The 16053-nt window shown below is 36.3% G+C and overlaps 1 protein-coding gene across 1 annotated transcript in view; it reads left to right on the top strand.

The window, feature by feature from the left end:
• EVI5 (ecotropic viral integration site 5) overlaps positions 1-16053 on the top strand; it is a 240473-nt gene that overhangs the window by 129172 nt on the left and 95248 nt on the right. Inside the window, exon 14 of the mRNA XM_010860451.1 lies at positions 14732-14866. Coding sequence (XP_010858753.1) covers positions 14732-14866 — 135 coding nt within the window. The remainder of the gene's footprint in view (positions 1-14731; positions 14867-16053) is intronic.

Genomic DNA, 16053 nt, shown 5'->3' with positions numbered 1-16053 from the left:
ATAGCATCGAATGCTTATATTAGGAAAGGAAATAAGTCTCAAACCAACAGTCTATTCTTCTACCTTAAGAAACTAGATTTGTCCAAGAAAATTAAACCTAAAGCAAGTAGAAGGAACAAGTATAAAGAGAGTAAAAATTAATGAAATTGAAAACAGTATAAAAAATAGAGAAAATCTGTGAAACCAAATGCTGGTTCTTTTAAAGCATCAATGAAGTTGATAAAACTGTCTAGACTGACTAAAGACAGAAAAAAAGAATAGCCCATTTAGGGATAACATTGGCTTTTTACATATGTAACTAATTTGTCTTGTCTTATACCCTGGATTTGTCTGATTCCTTCTTCATGGTGTCATATCTTCTGTAAACTAGATTCAGTAAATATTTTTAACATTTAGATTATAGATGATGTTGTGAACTTTGCTTTAAATCAGGAATCCCATAATGTAAGTTCCCACTATTTAGTTATGCTGAGTTAGTTTGTCATGCCAAGTTTGGTTACCATACACCCTCTCCCTTGTAAAGGTATGGTTTCTTCTTTGCAATAATTAATATATTGGGAAATACTTTTGTACCAAATAAATATCTTGTCCTCTATTCATCTATTACCTAATGGTTTTAGCATCCTCTGATTGGGTTTTCAAGATGGTGATTTCCATATTTTCTCATTTTTTCCTACTCTGTTAGCTAATGTTTCTCTGTAAAAGAATTTTTTCTTTTTTTCCCCTTCAATCTCTCTCTCTCATGTACTTTGAATACTTTTGTATCATTCCAGACTCATGTGCTTTTATTTGTTTTGGTGTTTTCATATCATTTTTAATGCAGTTGGTACGATGATATATATTAAACTTTTGAATGGCAGTTTTTAGTATAATTTTAATAGATTTTGAGTATTGATATTCCTTAAAAAGCGTTTGTGCAGTACACAATTATTGAATGATTGTCTTTAACAGGTCACTGGTTCCAATGAACTTGATATTGCTGGTTTTCAAAAATGATGTTATTTTATTATAATTTTTTAATTGAAATATGTAGTTGGTTTATAATACTAGTTTCAGGTATGCAACATATTTACTCCATTTAAAGTTATCACAAAGTAATGGCTATATTTTCTTGTGCTGTACAATGATCTGTGTTAATTTATTACTTAGTATTTACTGTACTAAATAAAATTTACTTCCATTTAGTAATTTTAAATGATAAACATTAAACTAAGCATAAGATAAATCCAAGCATTTAGATTAAACTATCCTGGTCAAGGCTATGTTTTTTCCAGTAGTCATGTATGGATGTGAGAGTTGCATTATAAACAAAGCTGAGCACAGAAGAACCGATGCTTTTGAACTATGGTGTTGGGGAAGACTCTTGCGAGTCCCTTAGACTGCAAGGAGATCCAACCAGTCCATTCTAAAGGAGATCAGTCCTGGGTGTTCATTGGAGGGACTGATGTTGAAGCTGAAACTCCAGTACTTTGGCCACCTGATACGGAGAGCTAGACTCATTTGAAAAGACCCTGATGCTGGGGAAGATTGAGGGCAGGAGGAGAAGGGGACGGCAGAGCATGAGATGGTTGGATGGCATCACCAACTCAATGGACATGGGTTTGGGTGGACTCTGGGAGTTGGTGATGGACAGGGAGGCCTGGCGTGCTTCTGTTCATGGGGTCGCAGAGTCGGACACGACTGAGCGACTGAACTGAACTGATCCCTTGAAGTGTTTGCTATGCAATGTTACGCATCAGTTTTCCTAGGAAGCCCATAGAGGTAGAAATGTCCAGTAACATTTCATACAGTCGCATGTCTGACTGTCCCTTTTGAGTGTGTTGAGGCACAGATGTATTTATGTTGGATGGTTTTTCCTGAGGAGATCTACTGAGTCTTGCTTGGTCTATTAATATTTAAAAACTTTTTATCCTACACACAACTGCCTATCATTCAGGTGTCCTGAATAAGTAATCTTTGTCCATCAGTTTATTGGCTAGGATCAGCGTATACAAGAAGGATTGTAATAGTTAACGTTGTTGACTGCTGAAGTGACTGCCTTTCAGATGATTGGGACCTTTGTACCAGGAGGTACTAAACAGGAGGCTAGGCAAGATTTCTTTTGATCTTCCTTCCTCTTCCTATAATTCTAGAAGAAAATATGAAATAATTATGTGATAATTTTAAGAACCAAGGATTTGGTGTGAGGAATAAAAACTAATCGTACTTAGAGTAAACATATGAATAAACATTAATAAATTAAAAACTGTTAGTGCACTTGTGAAATCTTTTAGATAATTCATTTTAGAAAATATGTTTGTTGAGCAGCATTTAGAATTGCCCAACACCTGATTTTACCTAGTGGGTTTGTTTTTCTTTATGAATATGGAAGTTAATATCTAACATCTCTTCCTGCACAATAAACACTTTTAAACTGTACTTCGGTGACATTTCAAGAAAAAGCCATTTAATTTTTAAAAGCCATGTAATTATTGGTAAGTTTATTTAAATTTCCTAGAAATCCAAAATAGAGTATATTCAGTTCAGTTCAGTTGCTCAGTCATGTCCGACTCTTTGCGACCCCATGAACTGCAGCATGCCAGGCCTCCCTGTCTGTCACCAACTCCTGGAGTCCACCCAAACCCATGTCCATCGAGTTGGTGATGCCATCCAGCCATCTTATCCTCTGTTGTCCCCTTCTCCTCCTGCCCTCAATCTTTCCCAGCATCAGGGTCTTTTCAAATGAGTCAGATCTTCACATCAGGTGGCCAAAGTATTGGAGTTTCAGCTTTAAAATCAGTCCTTCCAATGAACACCCAGGACTGATCTCCCTCAGGATTGCCTGCTTGGATCTCCGAGTCTTCTCCAACACAGTTCAAAAGCATTGATTCTTCGGTGCTCAGCTTTCTTTATAGTCCAACACTCACATCCATACATGACCACTGGAAAAACCATAGCCTTGACTAGACAGACCTTTGTTAACAAAGTAACATCTCTGCTTTTTAATATGCTATCTAGGTTGGTCATAACTTTCCTTCCAAGGAGTAAGCATCTTTTAATTTCATGGCTGCAGTCACCATCTGCAGTGATTTTCGAGCCCAGAAAAATAAAGTCAGCCACTGTTTCCACTGTTTCTCCATCTATTTGCCATAAAGTGATGGGACTGGATGCCATGATCTTAGTTTTCTGAATGTTGAGCTTTAAGCTAACTTTTTAAGCTTGGTAAATTCTTAACACTGTTGGTCAGTATGCCTAGAAATCTGAACAGAAGTTTTCTTCCAAAATAATTTTGGCCTTAGTCTAAGATTAAACCTTTTACATTCATATGTAATCATTTCTTTTCAGCCTAAATAATAAATGAATGCTCACTTCAATGGAAATAATTGTTTTCTTAGCATTTTTTTTCATCAGAGTATCTTGCAGTTGAGTATAAAAATAATCAGAGATGATCTTCCACCTTAAAGGATGTATGTAAGTTTTCAGATGTTGGAAATCATTTAAAAAATGATATACCATTTTTTCAAAAAAGTTTAGTGTGGCAAATCTTAAATAGGGCATCCATATTGTTTGGATTTCTTTTAAACAAAGACTACATGGAGCATGTAGGGAGGATTACAAACATCTTTTGGGATCGTATGCTGGGTGGGAGAGCAAGATACAACTTTTTATTTAAATTTTTTTTTATCTTCTGATATTTCTTTGCATGGAATCATATTCTTGACCATTTGCCTATGTAATAATAGTTTTCTCAGATGCTTTAGCCGTAACAGTAGAATGTATCATGTGCTGTGTTGTGCTTAGTCACCCAGTTGTGTCCAACTCTTTGCAACCCCATGGACTGTAACCCGCCAGGCACCTCTGTCTGTGGGTATTCTCCAGATAAGAATACTCAAGTGGGTTGCCACTGCCCCCCCCCCCCCCCCCCCCAGGATCTTCTTTACTCAGGAATTGAACCTGACTCTCTGGCATCTCCTGCATTGGCAGGCAGATTCTTTACCACTGAGTCACCTGGGAAGCTCTAATTCTTAATATAGTACATATTAAAATTCTTCCCTGGTGGCTCAGACAGTAAAGAATCTCACTGCAATACAGGAGACCAGTGTTCAATCCTTGGATCGGGAAGATATGCTGGAGAAGGACATGGGTACTCACTCCAGTATTCTTGCCTGGAAAATGCCATGGACAGAGGAGCCTCGCAGGCTACAATCCATGGGGTTGCAAAGAGTCAGACATTACTGAGGGACTAATACTTTCACATATTAAAACAATATATTAAGCTCTAAAAAGTATTATTTCATCCTTTATATGGCTTGCAAGTTATGAATATGGGCTCTGTAATCCATATTCCCAAGTGACAGAATTGCCAATTTCTTTTTACCTTGCTGGGTCTTTTTAGGTTACTTAGGTTAAGTGAGAATACAAAGTGCTTAGCATATGCCTGACATATAATGAGCGCTCAGTAGATGTTAGCTGCTATCATCATTGTTGTTATCATCATAAACTTTAAAAATCTGTTTTGTAGTGAGTGTTACAGGAACATATTAAAATGAAACAGCTGCATGGGAAATGATCAGGGCTTGGGCTCAATGTGATAGTTGTTATTAAACCTCACTTTGAGCTTCTCTTGGCTTTGATGATTTTTTAAAGTAATTTTATTTATTTATTTTGGCTGTGCTGGGTCTTCGTTGCTTTACGGTGTTTTCTCTAGTTGAGGTGAGTAGGGGCTACTCTCTAGTTGCAGTGTGTGGGCTTCTCATTGCAGCAACTTCTCTTGTTGCAGAGGGGCTTAGTTGCTCTGTGGCATGTGAGATCTTCCTGGATCAGGGGTAGAACCTATGTCTCCTGCGTTGGCAGGCAGATTCTTTACCAGTGAGCCACCAGGGAAGCCCCTTGATGATTTCTTTCTTCTCTCAAAAGTTTATCATTCTTTATTTTTTTTAATTTAATTTTATTTTTTAACTTTACAATATTGTATTGGTTTTGCCATATATCAAAATGAATCCGCCACAGGTATACATGTGTTCCCCATCCTGAACCCTCCTCCATCCTCCCTCCCCATGACACCTTATCTTTGACAAAGGAGGCAAGAATATACAATGGATTAAAGACAATCTCTTTAACAAGTGGTGCTGGGAAAACTGGTCAACCACTTGTAAAAGAATGAAACTAGAACACTTTCTAACACCATACACAAAAATAAACTCAAAATGGATTAAAGATCTAAATGTAAGACCAGAAACTATAAAACTCCTAGAGGAGAACATAGGCAAAACACTCTCCGACATATATCACAGCAGGATCCTCTATGACCCACCTCCCAGAATATTGGAAATAAAAGCAAAAATAAACAAATGGGACCTAATTAAACTTAAAAGTTTATCATTCTTTTCCTGACCTCAAGTCAACCTCATATATAAAAGCCCAATTTTTGTTGATTTGTTTTAAAACTTTCAATGCAGTGTTGTTGGTTTCTAAATTTTTATTGTTTTTTAATTATTTTTTTCTATTTGGTTTGGGAAAACTATAAAGTGAGGTGGACTATCCATGCTAAAAAGTTTTCTTTACTCGGAATTTTTGTTCCCCAGTGTTCACTTGTTTCATAGCACTGTCGTCATGGCACATCCTCCTGATAAGCAGCTGGAAATGCCCACATGTGCTACAGTTTTTTTTCAGACTGTATGGCACCCATAGCCTTTCTTGATATCTCTTATTCCGCTGGAGGTAGTTAAGTTAAAAGGCTTCATAAAAACAAGAGAAACAAAACTCCTTGTTTTATAAATGACACTCCCCCACCCCCACCCCATGGAAAAATTTTAAAAATTGAAACACGTATTTTACAGTGCACAGCAATGTCTTTTAACAGTGGCATTTTTATCCCAATTCTGCCACTCAATATTTGTCCTTTTACAAATTACTTCTGTATATAATACAAATTTTTTTATCCTGTATATAATAAAGGATTATTGAAATTTAAGTGAGTTGGTCCTCTGGAAAAATGCTTAGCATAGAATGAGTACTCAATAAGTGGTAGTTATTATTAAGATTAATATTAACGTTATTTCATTATTCTATCAGCTTGTTTGGTCAGTGGCATAAATGGCTAATAACCAAAACTTAAAAGACTAAAACTGACAGGTGAAGTTTTAATATCAGAAGTATATCATTTTCCTGATCAAATTTAGATCTGCAAAATTTTGAACAGCAAAATTGGAAATGTAGAAATAAATACCAAATAAGAGAATTCAATTGCAGAAGCTCTGAGCCAATTGAAAGGGACCAAAACCAAGCAAGAATAATAAAACCTCTATAATCAATAAATGTTATCTTATAAAATTTACCCTGTATTAGAGTTCTGCAGAGTAATGAAAGTAATTCCAGTCCAAGGGTAGGAGAAGACTAATGTCCTAGCTCAAGCAGCAGGCAGGAACAGAATGAATCCTCCCTTTTTCTGCTACATGTTCTATTAAGGCCCTGAACAGATTGGCTGGTCCCCACTTACGTTGGGAGGGCAGTCTACTAAGTCATCTGAAAACACCTTCATAGAAACACCCAGCAATAATGTCTAATCTGGGCATCCCATGTCCTAGTCAAGTTGATGAGAATTGACCATCACAAGTCCAGCCTTTGTCAACTTGGCACCCATGTGCATCTTGTTAATCTATACTTAATCTCCAGGTAAAGAAAACAATAAGGTCATAATTCTGCATAACTTCATACAGTTATGTCCTGAGCATAACCAAATATGTACTAATGCCTTCCCCAGAAGAGGTGGTGAAATTCTTGAGTAATGTTTTCCCTTCTTGATATCTTGTAATTTAATTACAGGATATACTGTAAAATTAACAATACTTAAATGCTATAATATAAAGTCAGTGCATCTTATATTGCATGATAAGAGAACAAGAGAGGAAAGAAAACACACATATTCAAAGAAAACAGAAAACATTCATAGCAAAATTGGGAGGAATTACTCATGGCAGTTGCAGTCCTTATATATGTAAGTCATCATGTGGTAGTATTTGTAACTACCTTCTTCCACTACCCACTCTGTATTCCTTTACCTTCAACAAGCACTTCAGCTGGTCATGGTTCTTTGCTTGGTGGGATGACCCAAACCTTGAATCCTGAAGGATCTGGGCCATAAGCAATCCTTCCTGTATTGAATTATTGTAATTTTTTTTACCTTAATTGCAAGGCATGAAAATATTAGAGACACTTGAAAGGATCTCCTATGTTTCACATATATTCTTCCAAATCTCCACTGTAGTGTAGTGGACTACTCGGTAGTGATCAGTCAGCCAAACCAACACCATAATTCTCTTTTTTTTACTCAATGATTCAGATGTGTGAGGACTCAAAGTGGTTTGCCTTAACTTCCAGTTTACTGTCTCTTCATGGAACCATTCCTCCCTCAGGAACTAAGAAATCTAGACCAGCAGAACATAATGTTGCAAAGCAAACATTTGTTGGTGAGTCCGTAGCAGTAATAGTGTCACTCCTATTTACACCCCTTGATTCCTGTATCTGTGAATTATGGGGGAAAATGACACTGTATATTGCACAGTGACTCACAGCATATTCATTCTTCTGGAGAACCTTGTCCCAGTCTTGTAAGGTATTGCCACCTAGCTGGCACTGGAAATGAGTTTTCAAATGGTCATTCCACCCTTCTGTCAGTCCAGCTGCTTGATATTAGGGAATTTGATAAGACTGATGAGTTCCACGAGCATGGGCCCATTGCTGTTCTTATTTTGCTATGATGTGCACTCCTTGATCAGAAGCAGCGCTGTGTAGAATACCATCACAGTGGAGAGGCATTCTGTAATTCCACGGATGATAGTTTTGACAGAAGCATTGCATGCTGGGAAAGCAAGTCCATATCCAGAGTAAGTGTGTATTCCAGTAAGAGCAAAACGTCCCTTCCATTTTGGAACTGGTCCAGTATGATTAACCTGCTACCAGGTAGTAGGTTGATTACCCCTGGGAAGGTGTCATATCAGGGGTGTAGTGTTGATCTCTGTTGCTGGCAGATTGGACACTTAGCAGTGGCAGTAGCCAGATCACCTTGGTGAGTAGAAATCCGTGTTGCTGAGCCCATGTATAACCTCATTTCCAGCTACTGTAGCTACTTTGTTCATAAGCTTATTGGGCTTTCTGAGGATAGAGGCTGACTGGTATCCACGGAATGGGTCATCCCATTCAATTGAGTTTTTTTTTTTTTTTAATGACTTAAAATCTTTTATTTCTCTAACTTGAGAGCACCATTTTCCCCTTTCTCTATCAAGCAATGAAAAATATTTGACTCCAAAAATAAAAAGCAAGAAACAAAAAATAAAACAGAACTTTTTAGTGCTTAATAGCAAATAGTATTACAGTTTTCAGAGATGAGCTGAAACTGACCTCGTAGAGCAGAGAGCATAGTGGAAGAAGCAGATATTATTATATTCCTTTCATCTAAGTAGGGCAACACTGCAGCTTTTGTGATTTGTCCAGCCCAGAAGGGAAGAATGAGAATGCTCTTGCCACAAGAAATTTTGGACCACACTTTCCTTAGAGCCTAAATCAGAATCTTTCAACTGATTTTTAAAAATCCTCTGCTGAGGTCACCCTTTGGCAAGCATTCACGTGGGAAGCAGCATCTTCACAGTTTTAGCATATTCAGAAAGGTATGTCTCCATACATCTTCCCCAATTTCTTTGTCACCAGTTTTCCCTTTCTTTACATTGAACCAAGGCATGTCCAGCATTTCCAGTTCATTCACCATGGGCCACCCTTTGGTCCATATTCCAACCAAATTAATGCTAAACCCCCAACTCATAGCACTAAATGCAGAATCTCCAGTGAGTCCATATCAGTACTAAGAACTGATCCCAGTAAAAGCTTTTTGCTCAATAATGCATATGAATGTAATTGAATAGTTCTAGTTGCTATATACAAAAATTGATAATGAGATGAAATTGGCTTAGTGAAGTTAGGTTTATTTTGAATACTCTCTTAAAGTGTATCACTGCTTGTATAATTTTCATTAACATGTTTGTTCTAATAAACATGGAATTAAAATTTCTTTAATCTCAGTACAAAAGGAAAAGAAAACACCTGCCTGGGCCAGGTGGCAAAATCGTAAAAATGCTTCTACTACAATTTAGTATAAGCTGTAACGTAAAATACAGGTATACCTCAGATTGTCGGTGCAATTCCAGGCCACTGCAATAAAGCAAATATCACAAAAAGTGAGTCACACAAATTATTTGGTTTTCCAGTGCATATAAAAGTTAGGTTTATACTGTATTGTAGCCTATGAAGTATGCAGTAGCACTATGTCTAAGAAAAACAATGTACACACATTAATTAAAAGATATTTATTGCCAAAAATGCTAACCATCATCTAAGCCTTCAGTGAGTAAGCTTTTTGTTGGTGAAAGGTCTTGCCTCGATGTTGATGGCTACTTACTTATCAGGGTGGTGGTTACTGAAGATTGACAATTTATATTTTTAAAAAGGCAAAGTGAAGTTTGTTACAGCGATTTTGATTCCTTTCATGAAAAATTACTCTGTATCATGCAGTGCTGTTTGATAACATTTTGCCCACAGTAGAACTTCTTTCACAGTTGGGGTCAATACTCTCCAACCCTGCCAGCGCTTTATTAAGTGAGCATGTGTAATATTCTCAGTCCTTTGTTGTCATTTCAGTAATCCACATGCATTGTCACCAGAAGTAGATTCCATCTCAAGAAAGCATTTTCTTTGCTTATCCATGAAAAGGAACTCCTTGTGCAACTTTTACCATGAGTTTGCAGCAAGTCAGTCACATCTTTAGGCTCCACTACTAACTCTAGTTCTCTTGCTCTTTTTGTTACATCTGTGCTTACTTCTTCCACTGGTCTTGAACACCTCCAAGTCATCCATGAAGGTTAGAATCAGCTTCTTCAGTTAATGTTGATATTTTGACTTTTCCCCATGAATCATGAGTTTTCTTAATAGCACCTAGAATGGTTAATCTTTTCCACAAGGTTTTCAGTTTACTTTTCACAGATCCATCTGAGGAATGGCTCTTTTTTTGACAGCTATAGCCTTACAAAATGTATTTCTTAAATAATAAGACTTGAAAGTCAGGATTATTCCTTGATCCTTGGGCTGCAGAATGGATATTGTGTTAGGAGGCATGAAAACAACATTAATCTCATTTTACATTTCCAACAGAGTTTTTGGGTGACCAGGTGCACTGTCAGTGAACAGTAATATTTTGAAAGGAATCTTTCTGAGCATTAGGTTTCAACAGTGGGGCTTACAGTGGTAAGCCATGTCATAAACAAATGTGCTATCATCAAGGCTATGTCATTGATTTTTAGAGAGCATAGACAGATTTAGCTTAATTCTGAAGGGTCCTAAGATTTTCAGAATGGTAAATGAGCACTGGCTTTGACTTCAAGCCTCTAGCTTCGTTAGCCCCTAACAAGAAAATCAGCCTGTTCTTTGAAACTTTGAAGCCAAGCATTGACTTCTCTTCTAGCTATGAAAGCTTTAGGTAGTACCTTCTTCCGATAGGAGGCTGTTTCATCTACATAAAAAATCTATTGTTTAATGTCGTCACCTTCATTAATGATCTTACCAAAATCTTCTGGATAAGTTGCTGCAGTTTCTACATTAGAACTTGCTGCTTCAAGTTGCACATTTATTTTATGGAGATGGCTTCTTTCTTTAAATATCATAAATCAATCTCTTTTTAACTTCAAACTTTTCTTCTGCAGCTTCTTCACCTCTTTCTGCCTTCATAGAATTGAAGAAAGTTAGGTCCTTGTTCTGGATAAGACTTGGGCTTCAAGGAGTGTTGTGGCTGGTTTGATCTTCTATCCAGGCCACTAAAACTATTTCCATTATCAGCAGTAAGGCTTTTGCACATTTTTACCACTTATGTGTTCAGTGGAGTAGCACTTTCAATTTCCTTCAAGAACTTTTTCTTTGTCCCAACTTGGCTGTTTGGGACAAGACCCCTAGTTTTTGGCTTATCTTGGCTTGCGACAGGCCTTCCTCACTAAGCTTGATCATTCCTAGCTTTCAGTTTAGAATGAGAGATATGCAGTACTTCCTTTCTCTTGAACACTTAGAGGCCATTGTGGGTTATCATATGGCCTGATTTCAACAGTGTTGTATCTCAGGGAATAAGGAGGCACAAGGAAAAGGGGAGAAATGCGGGGAATGGCTGGCTGGTCAGTGGAGCTGTCAGAACACACACAACATTTATCAGTTAAGTTCACCATCTTAAATGGGTGTGTGGTTCATGGCACCTGAAAACAACTGTGATAGAAACAGCAGAGCTCACTGATCACAAGCCAAAAATAATAATAAGGAAAAAGTTTGAAATATTGTGAGAACTACCAAAATATGACACAGTGACTTGAAGTGAGCAATTGTTGTTGTAAAAAACAGCACCAATAAACTTGGTTTAAAGTAGGGTTGCCATAGACCTTCAATTTGTTTAAAAAAAAAAAAAAAACAATCTTCAAAGTGCAATAAAGTGAGGAGCAATAAAATAAGGTATGCCTATATTAAATAATACCCACTACACACTGTAATTAATAGTTAGATGGTCATATATGTAAGACTATTGCAGTAGTTCAAAGAAAGATGAGAGCATAAATAAAAACAATGACTGTGAAGGTGGAAAGGAGCAGACAAATTCAAGAGGTAGCTGGAAGAAAAACTAAGATGTGGTGATTGATTTGGTATGGGTTGAGTTTAATCATAGTGGAAGTTTTTACTTGGATGGTTGTTAGATGATGGGATCCTTAGCATATAAGGAGGAAAAGATAAGGAGTCCAGTTTTGAAAGGTTGAATGTGAGGTGAGTGTGAGGCTAAACAGACGAAGAAAACCAGTAGGAAGTTGTTAATATGAATCTTTAGTTTATTAGAAAGATCAGGGTGAGAATACGGACTTGAGAGTCATCACTCTTTATATATCTGTATATCTGTTGATTTCTATCTATATTTATTGTCCTTCAGTTCTGGTCATTCACTCAGTCGTGTCCGACTCTTTGTGACCCCATGAATCGCAGCACGCCAGGCCTCCCTGTCCATCACCAACTCCTGGAGTTCACTCAGACTCATGTCCATCGAGTCGGTGATGCCATCCAGCCATCTCATCCTCTGTCATCCCCTTCTCCTGCCCCCAGTCCCTCCCAGCATCAGAGTCTTTTCCAGTGAGTCAACTCTTCGCATGAGGTGGCCAAAGTACTGGAGTTTCAGCTTTAGCATCATTCCTTCCAAAGAAATCCCAGGGCTGATCTCCTTCAGAATGGACTGGTTGGATCTCCTTGTAGTCCAAGGGACTCTCAAGAGTCTTCTCCAACCCCACAGTTCAAAAGCATCAATTCTTTGGCGCTCAGCTTTCTTCACAGTCCAACTCTCACATCCATATATGACCACTGGAGTTCCATTATTGTATGTTCCTCTCCCTCTCCACCCCAGCCACCACCTTTTTTTTTTTTTTTTAAACTATTTTGCAGGTCCTTCCTTGGTGATCTCATCCATTGTCTATATAGAATTAAATAGAGTAAAAATCTGATATACATTGTATCTGATACTGTCTTTGTATGGACTGTATTAGACAATGGATGAAATCACATAGGAGGAATCTACAAAATAAGAAAATTAACAGAAAGATTGAGAGAAAACACAGAATATAGAAACCCTGAGGCCTACTGATTGATACACACATATATATACACATAAACACATAGACATATCTATAATGAAGTAGTAGAACTGACAGAGCAGACAGAGAAGATATGAGGTAAAACCGTGAAAGAGTAACACCTCGGAATCTGGGGGAGGAGAAATTTTTAATGAGTGGTCAGTTGTTTTAAATTCCATAGACTATCTGGTGAAACTAAGAGCTGAACAAAAGGGCTTTTCATTGAGTTTTTATATTGTTATTGGATATTAATACTGTTAGTGATTAGAGTAGTTTCATCAAAGGATGAAGGCTAAAATTAGTTTGTAGTGGATTGAGGAACAGCTGGAGAGAAGAGAAATAACATGTACACTGTAGAAAGAATCCCTTGAACAACAGAGGATGATTAGAAGTTTTGTAAATTTTATTGCTAAAAATTTGTTCCCAATATTGCTAGTCTTTTTTTTTTTTTTTTAAACACTTGGTTGGATGGGTTGGTTTACACCAGATCAGTGGTTCCATTCTCATATTGGCCATTTGGGTTTGATGTGTTCCTTGGGCCCTCCTAATAAAGTTTTAACAAGTAAGCCTGAATTACTGTTGTCAGAGCTTTAGATTAAAGGCAAAAGATTCTAGTATTACTCATAAAATAACTGTGATCTAATTAAACAAAAATCATGGCACCTGCATTTTGGATGCAGCCATTCTAAAACTGTCATTTTTCTGTTTGGTAAGGTAAGTATTTGCTAAGGTGGTATACCTATTGCAGATCTATTTCTTATATTGAAATACTGTTTTAATAGCATCCGAAAGTTACTGGGAGAAATAAAACTGAGTTTAAAAGTTCTCATTTGCCCAGTAGGTGAACTGTGCATTTTTAAAACATAACTTTTTGAGTAATGGGCAAGGGAGTACTGTATATTTTAATTAAGTATTTAATAGTTTTTAAATAGTTTTAATTTGCTATTTGTTTTGTTCCTAATATATTAGAGTAAAAAGACCCATTCTTTACTTATGTTAGTTCAGTAGAAGATTTTCTCTGTGACTCTTATTTTGGAATTTTGAGTTGTCACTGTTTTTTAATCATGTAGTAATTACTACGTGAATTAAATGTGAAGCGATAGTTTATTTTAGGAAGTCTTTTATAGTGGTAAATTAGATGTCTTTTTCCTTTTTTGAACATCTTTGTGTACAAACTAGTTTGAAAGGGGATTTCTTAAATAGCTACATTGGTGTAAAGTAGGAAAGGAGATGGAAGAGTTTCATCCTTTCATGGTTAATTTCTTTATGCAGCATCATTGCTTCTAACAATCTTTTTCATGAATATATTTAAAGAGATCAGTACATTTTTAACAGCAAATACATTTTTGTTCTTTTGGGATTTAGGATGGTTTACGTTATTATAGATGCCTTATTTTTATTCCTATTAAGTTAAAATAGAATTTTCAGTAAATGTCTGTAGTCTATATCAGTGCTGTCTAATATCAATATAATGTGAGCCACATATGCCTTTTAAAGTGCCATAATAAAAGGAATAACTAACAATGAAATTAATAAATAATAAATTTTATTTGATTAAATCAGTATTTTAACTCAGTACATTTGAAATATTATTTCAACATACAATCAGTATTAAAATTAATGAGATATTTTGTCTTTTTATTTCACATTAAGCCTTCAAAATCCAGTTTGTATTTTATACTTACAACCTTTCTTAATTTGACTAGCCACATTTCAAGTGCTCAGTAACCATATATGACTGGTGGTTATGGTGTTGTTCAGTTCAGGTCTATAGAGCTGGAACAGATTCTTAGCATCTGGATGGACGGATAGATAAAAGAAGATATTTATCTTCTATGAATTGGATTCAGTTATAAACACCTGATAATGTGATCATCATTATAGATATCAAACCTGGAATTTTTTATTTTCTGGAAAGGAGATAAGCTGGAAATACTAGGTGGATGGAACGTTTACAATCTGGTTACCCTCAATAGCTGTATTGTGTAATTGCACTTATTTTTAATATATATACATGTTCAAACTTCTGAAAAATTTCAGTGTATGTCTATAACTTGTAGCATAAATGCAGTTCCAACTACAATGAAGATTTTGTGCTACAGCTGGAGAAGGAATTGGTCCAAGCCCGACTGAGTGAAGCTGAGTCTCAGTGTGCACTGAAGGAAATGCAGGATAAAGTTCTGGATATAGAAAAGGTAAGAACAACATGAAGGCTGTCATTCCCAAACTGGAGGGGACATATGATAGATATTTAAGTGCTTATTGAGTGGTGAAATTTGGCATGGTTTTTTGCACATTAAAAATCTTACATGGTTATAAGAGAGGAAAGGAAAAAATACATGATTCCTATTTAATTTTTGTTGTTACCATACTGGTCAAAGCCCCATATTTTGGGTAAAAATAGAGATTAAAGTCCTTTTAGAGGGAAACAACCAGGATAATTTTGATATGAATGATATTTAATTATTGGAGAAAAGAAACTTAAGGAATAGAGATTAACTGTTGTCAAGATAAGTAGTACTTAACAGCCTTTAGAGTCACCCAACTATAGCTGACACAGTATCTCTCAGACTGCTGCTGCTGCTGCTAAGTCGCTTCAGTCATGTCCGACTCTGTGTGACCCCATAGATGGCAGCCCCCAGGCTCCTCTGTCCACAGGATTCTCTAGGCAAGAATACTGGAGTGGGTTGCCATTTCCTTAAAATCCTGGGGCAATTGGGATATGAACTATAAAAGTCTACAACATAGTAATATTACATCTTGGCCATTGACTGAATACTAACCCTTTTTTTTTTAGTATATAAAATATGCTGAAAACATTCCTCTTAAGCACATTTCAGTTAATGTAATTAAACAGAAGGCAGCAATTTCCTTCTAGAAGAATTAGATTTAGCTATGAAAAATTTGCCATATATTTGTTAAACTAATGTATGGAATACTTTTGGGTCAGTGTAGACCACAGTGTATTTTTGAATTTAAAACCTGTGCTAAACATGAGTAAAAAGAACTAAAATCATAACCACATTCATAGTTCTTTTAAAAATGAATATTACCATTTTTATCCCAACAGTATATAAATATATCACTTGCTTTTCTCCCAATTCAAGGTAAATTTTAAAAAATCCACTATGAAATTTGTATCCTCTGCACAAAATACACAAATATTCATTTTTTTTAAGTTTTTATTTTATTTTTTAACTTTACCTGTGATGGATTCATTTTGATATTTGGCAAAACTAATACAATTATGTAAAGTTTAAAAATAAAATAAAATTACAATATTGTATTGGTTTTACCATATATCAACATGAATCCGCCACAGATATACATGTGTTCCCCATCCTGAACCCTCCTCCCTCCTCCCTCCCCATACCATCCCTCT

This window comes from Bison bison, unplaced genomic scaffold (assembly GCF_000754665.1).
Source record: "Bison bison bison isolate TAMUID 2011002044 unplaced genomic scaffold, Bison_UMD1.0 scf7180017864466, whole genome shotgun sequence".
NCBI classification, from domain to species: Eukaryota; Metazoa; Chordata; class Mammalia; order Artiodactyla; family Bovidae; genus Bison; species Bison bison.
This window is presented reverse-complemented; position numbering and strand designations above follow the sequence as displayed.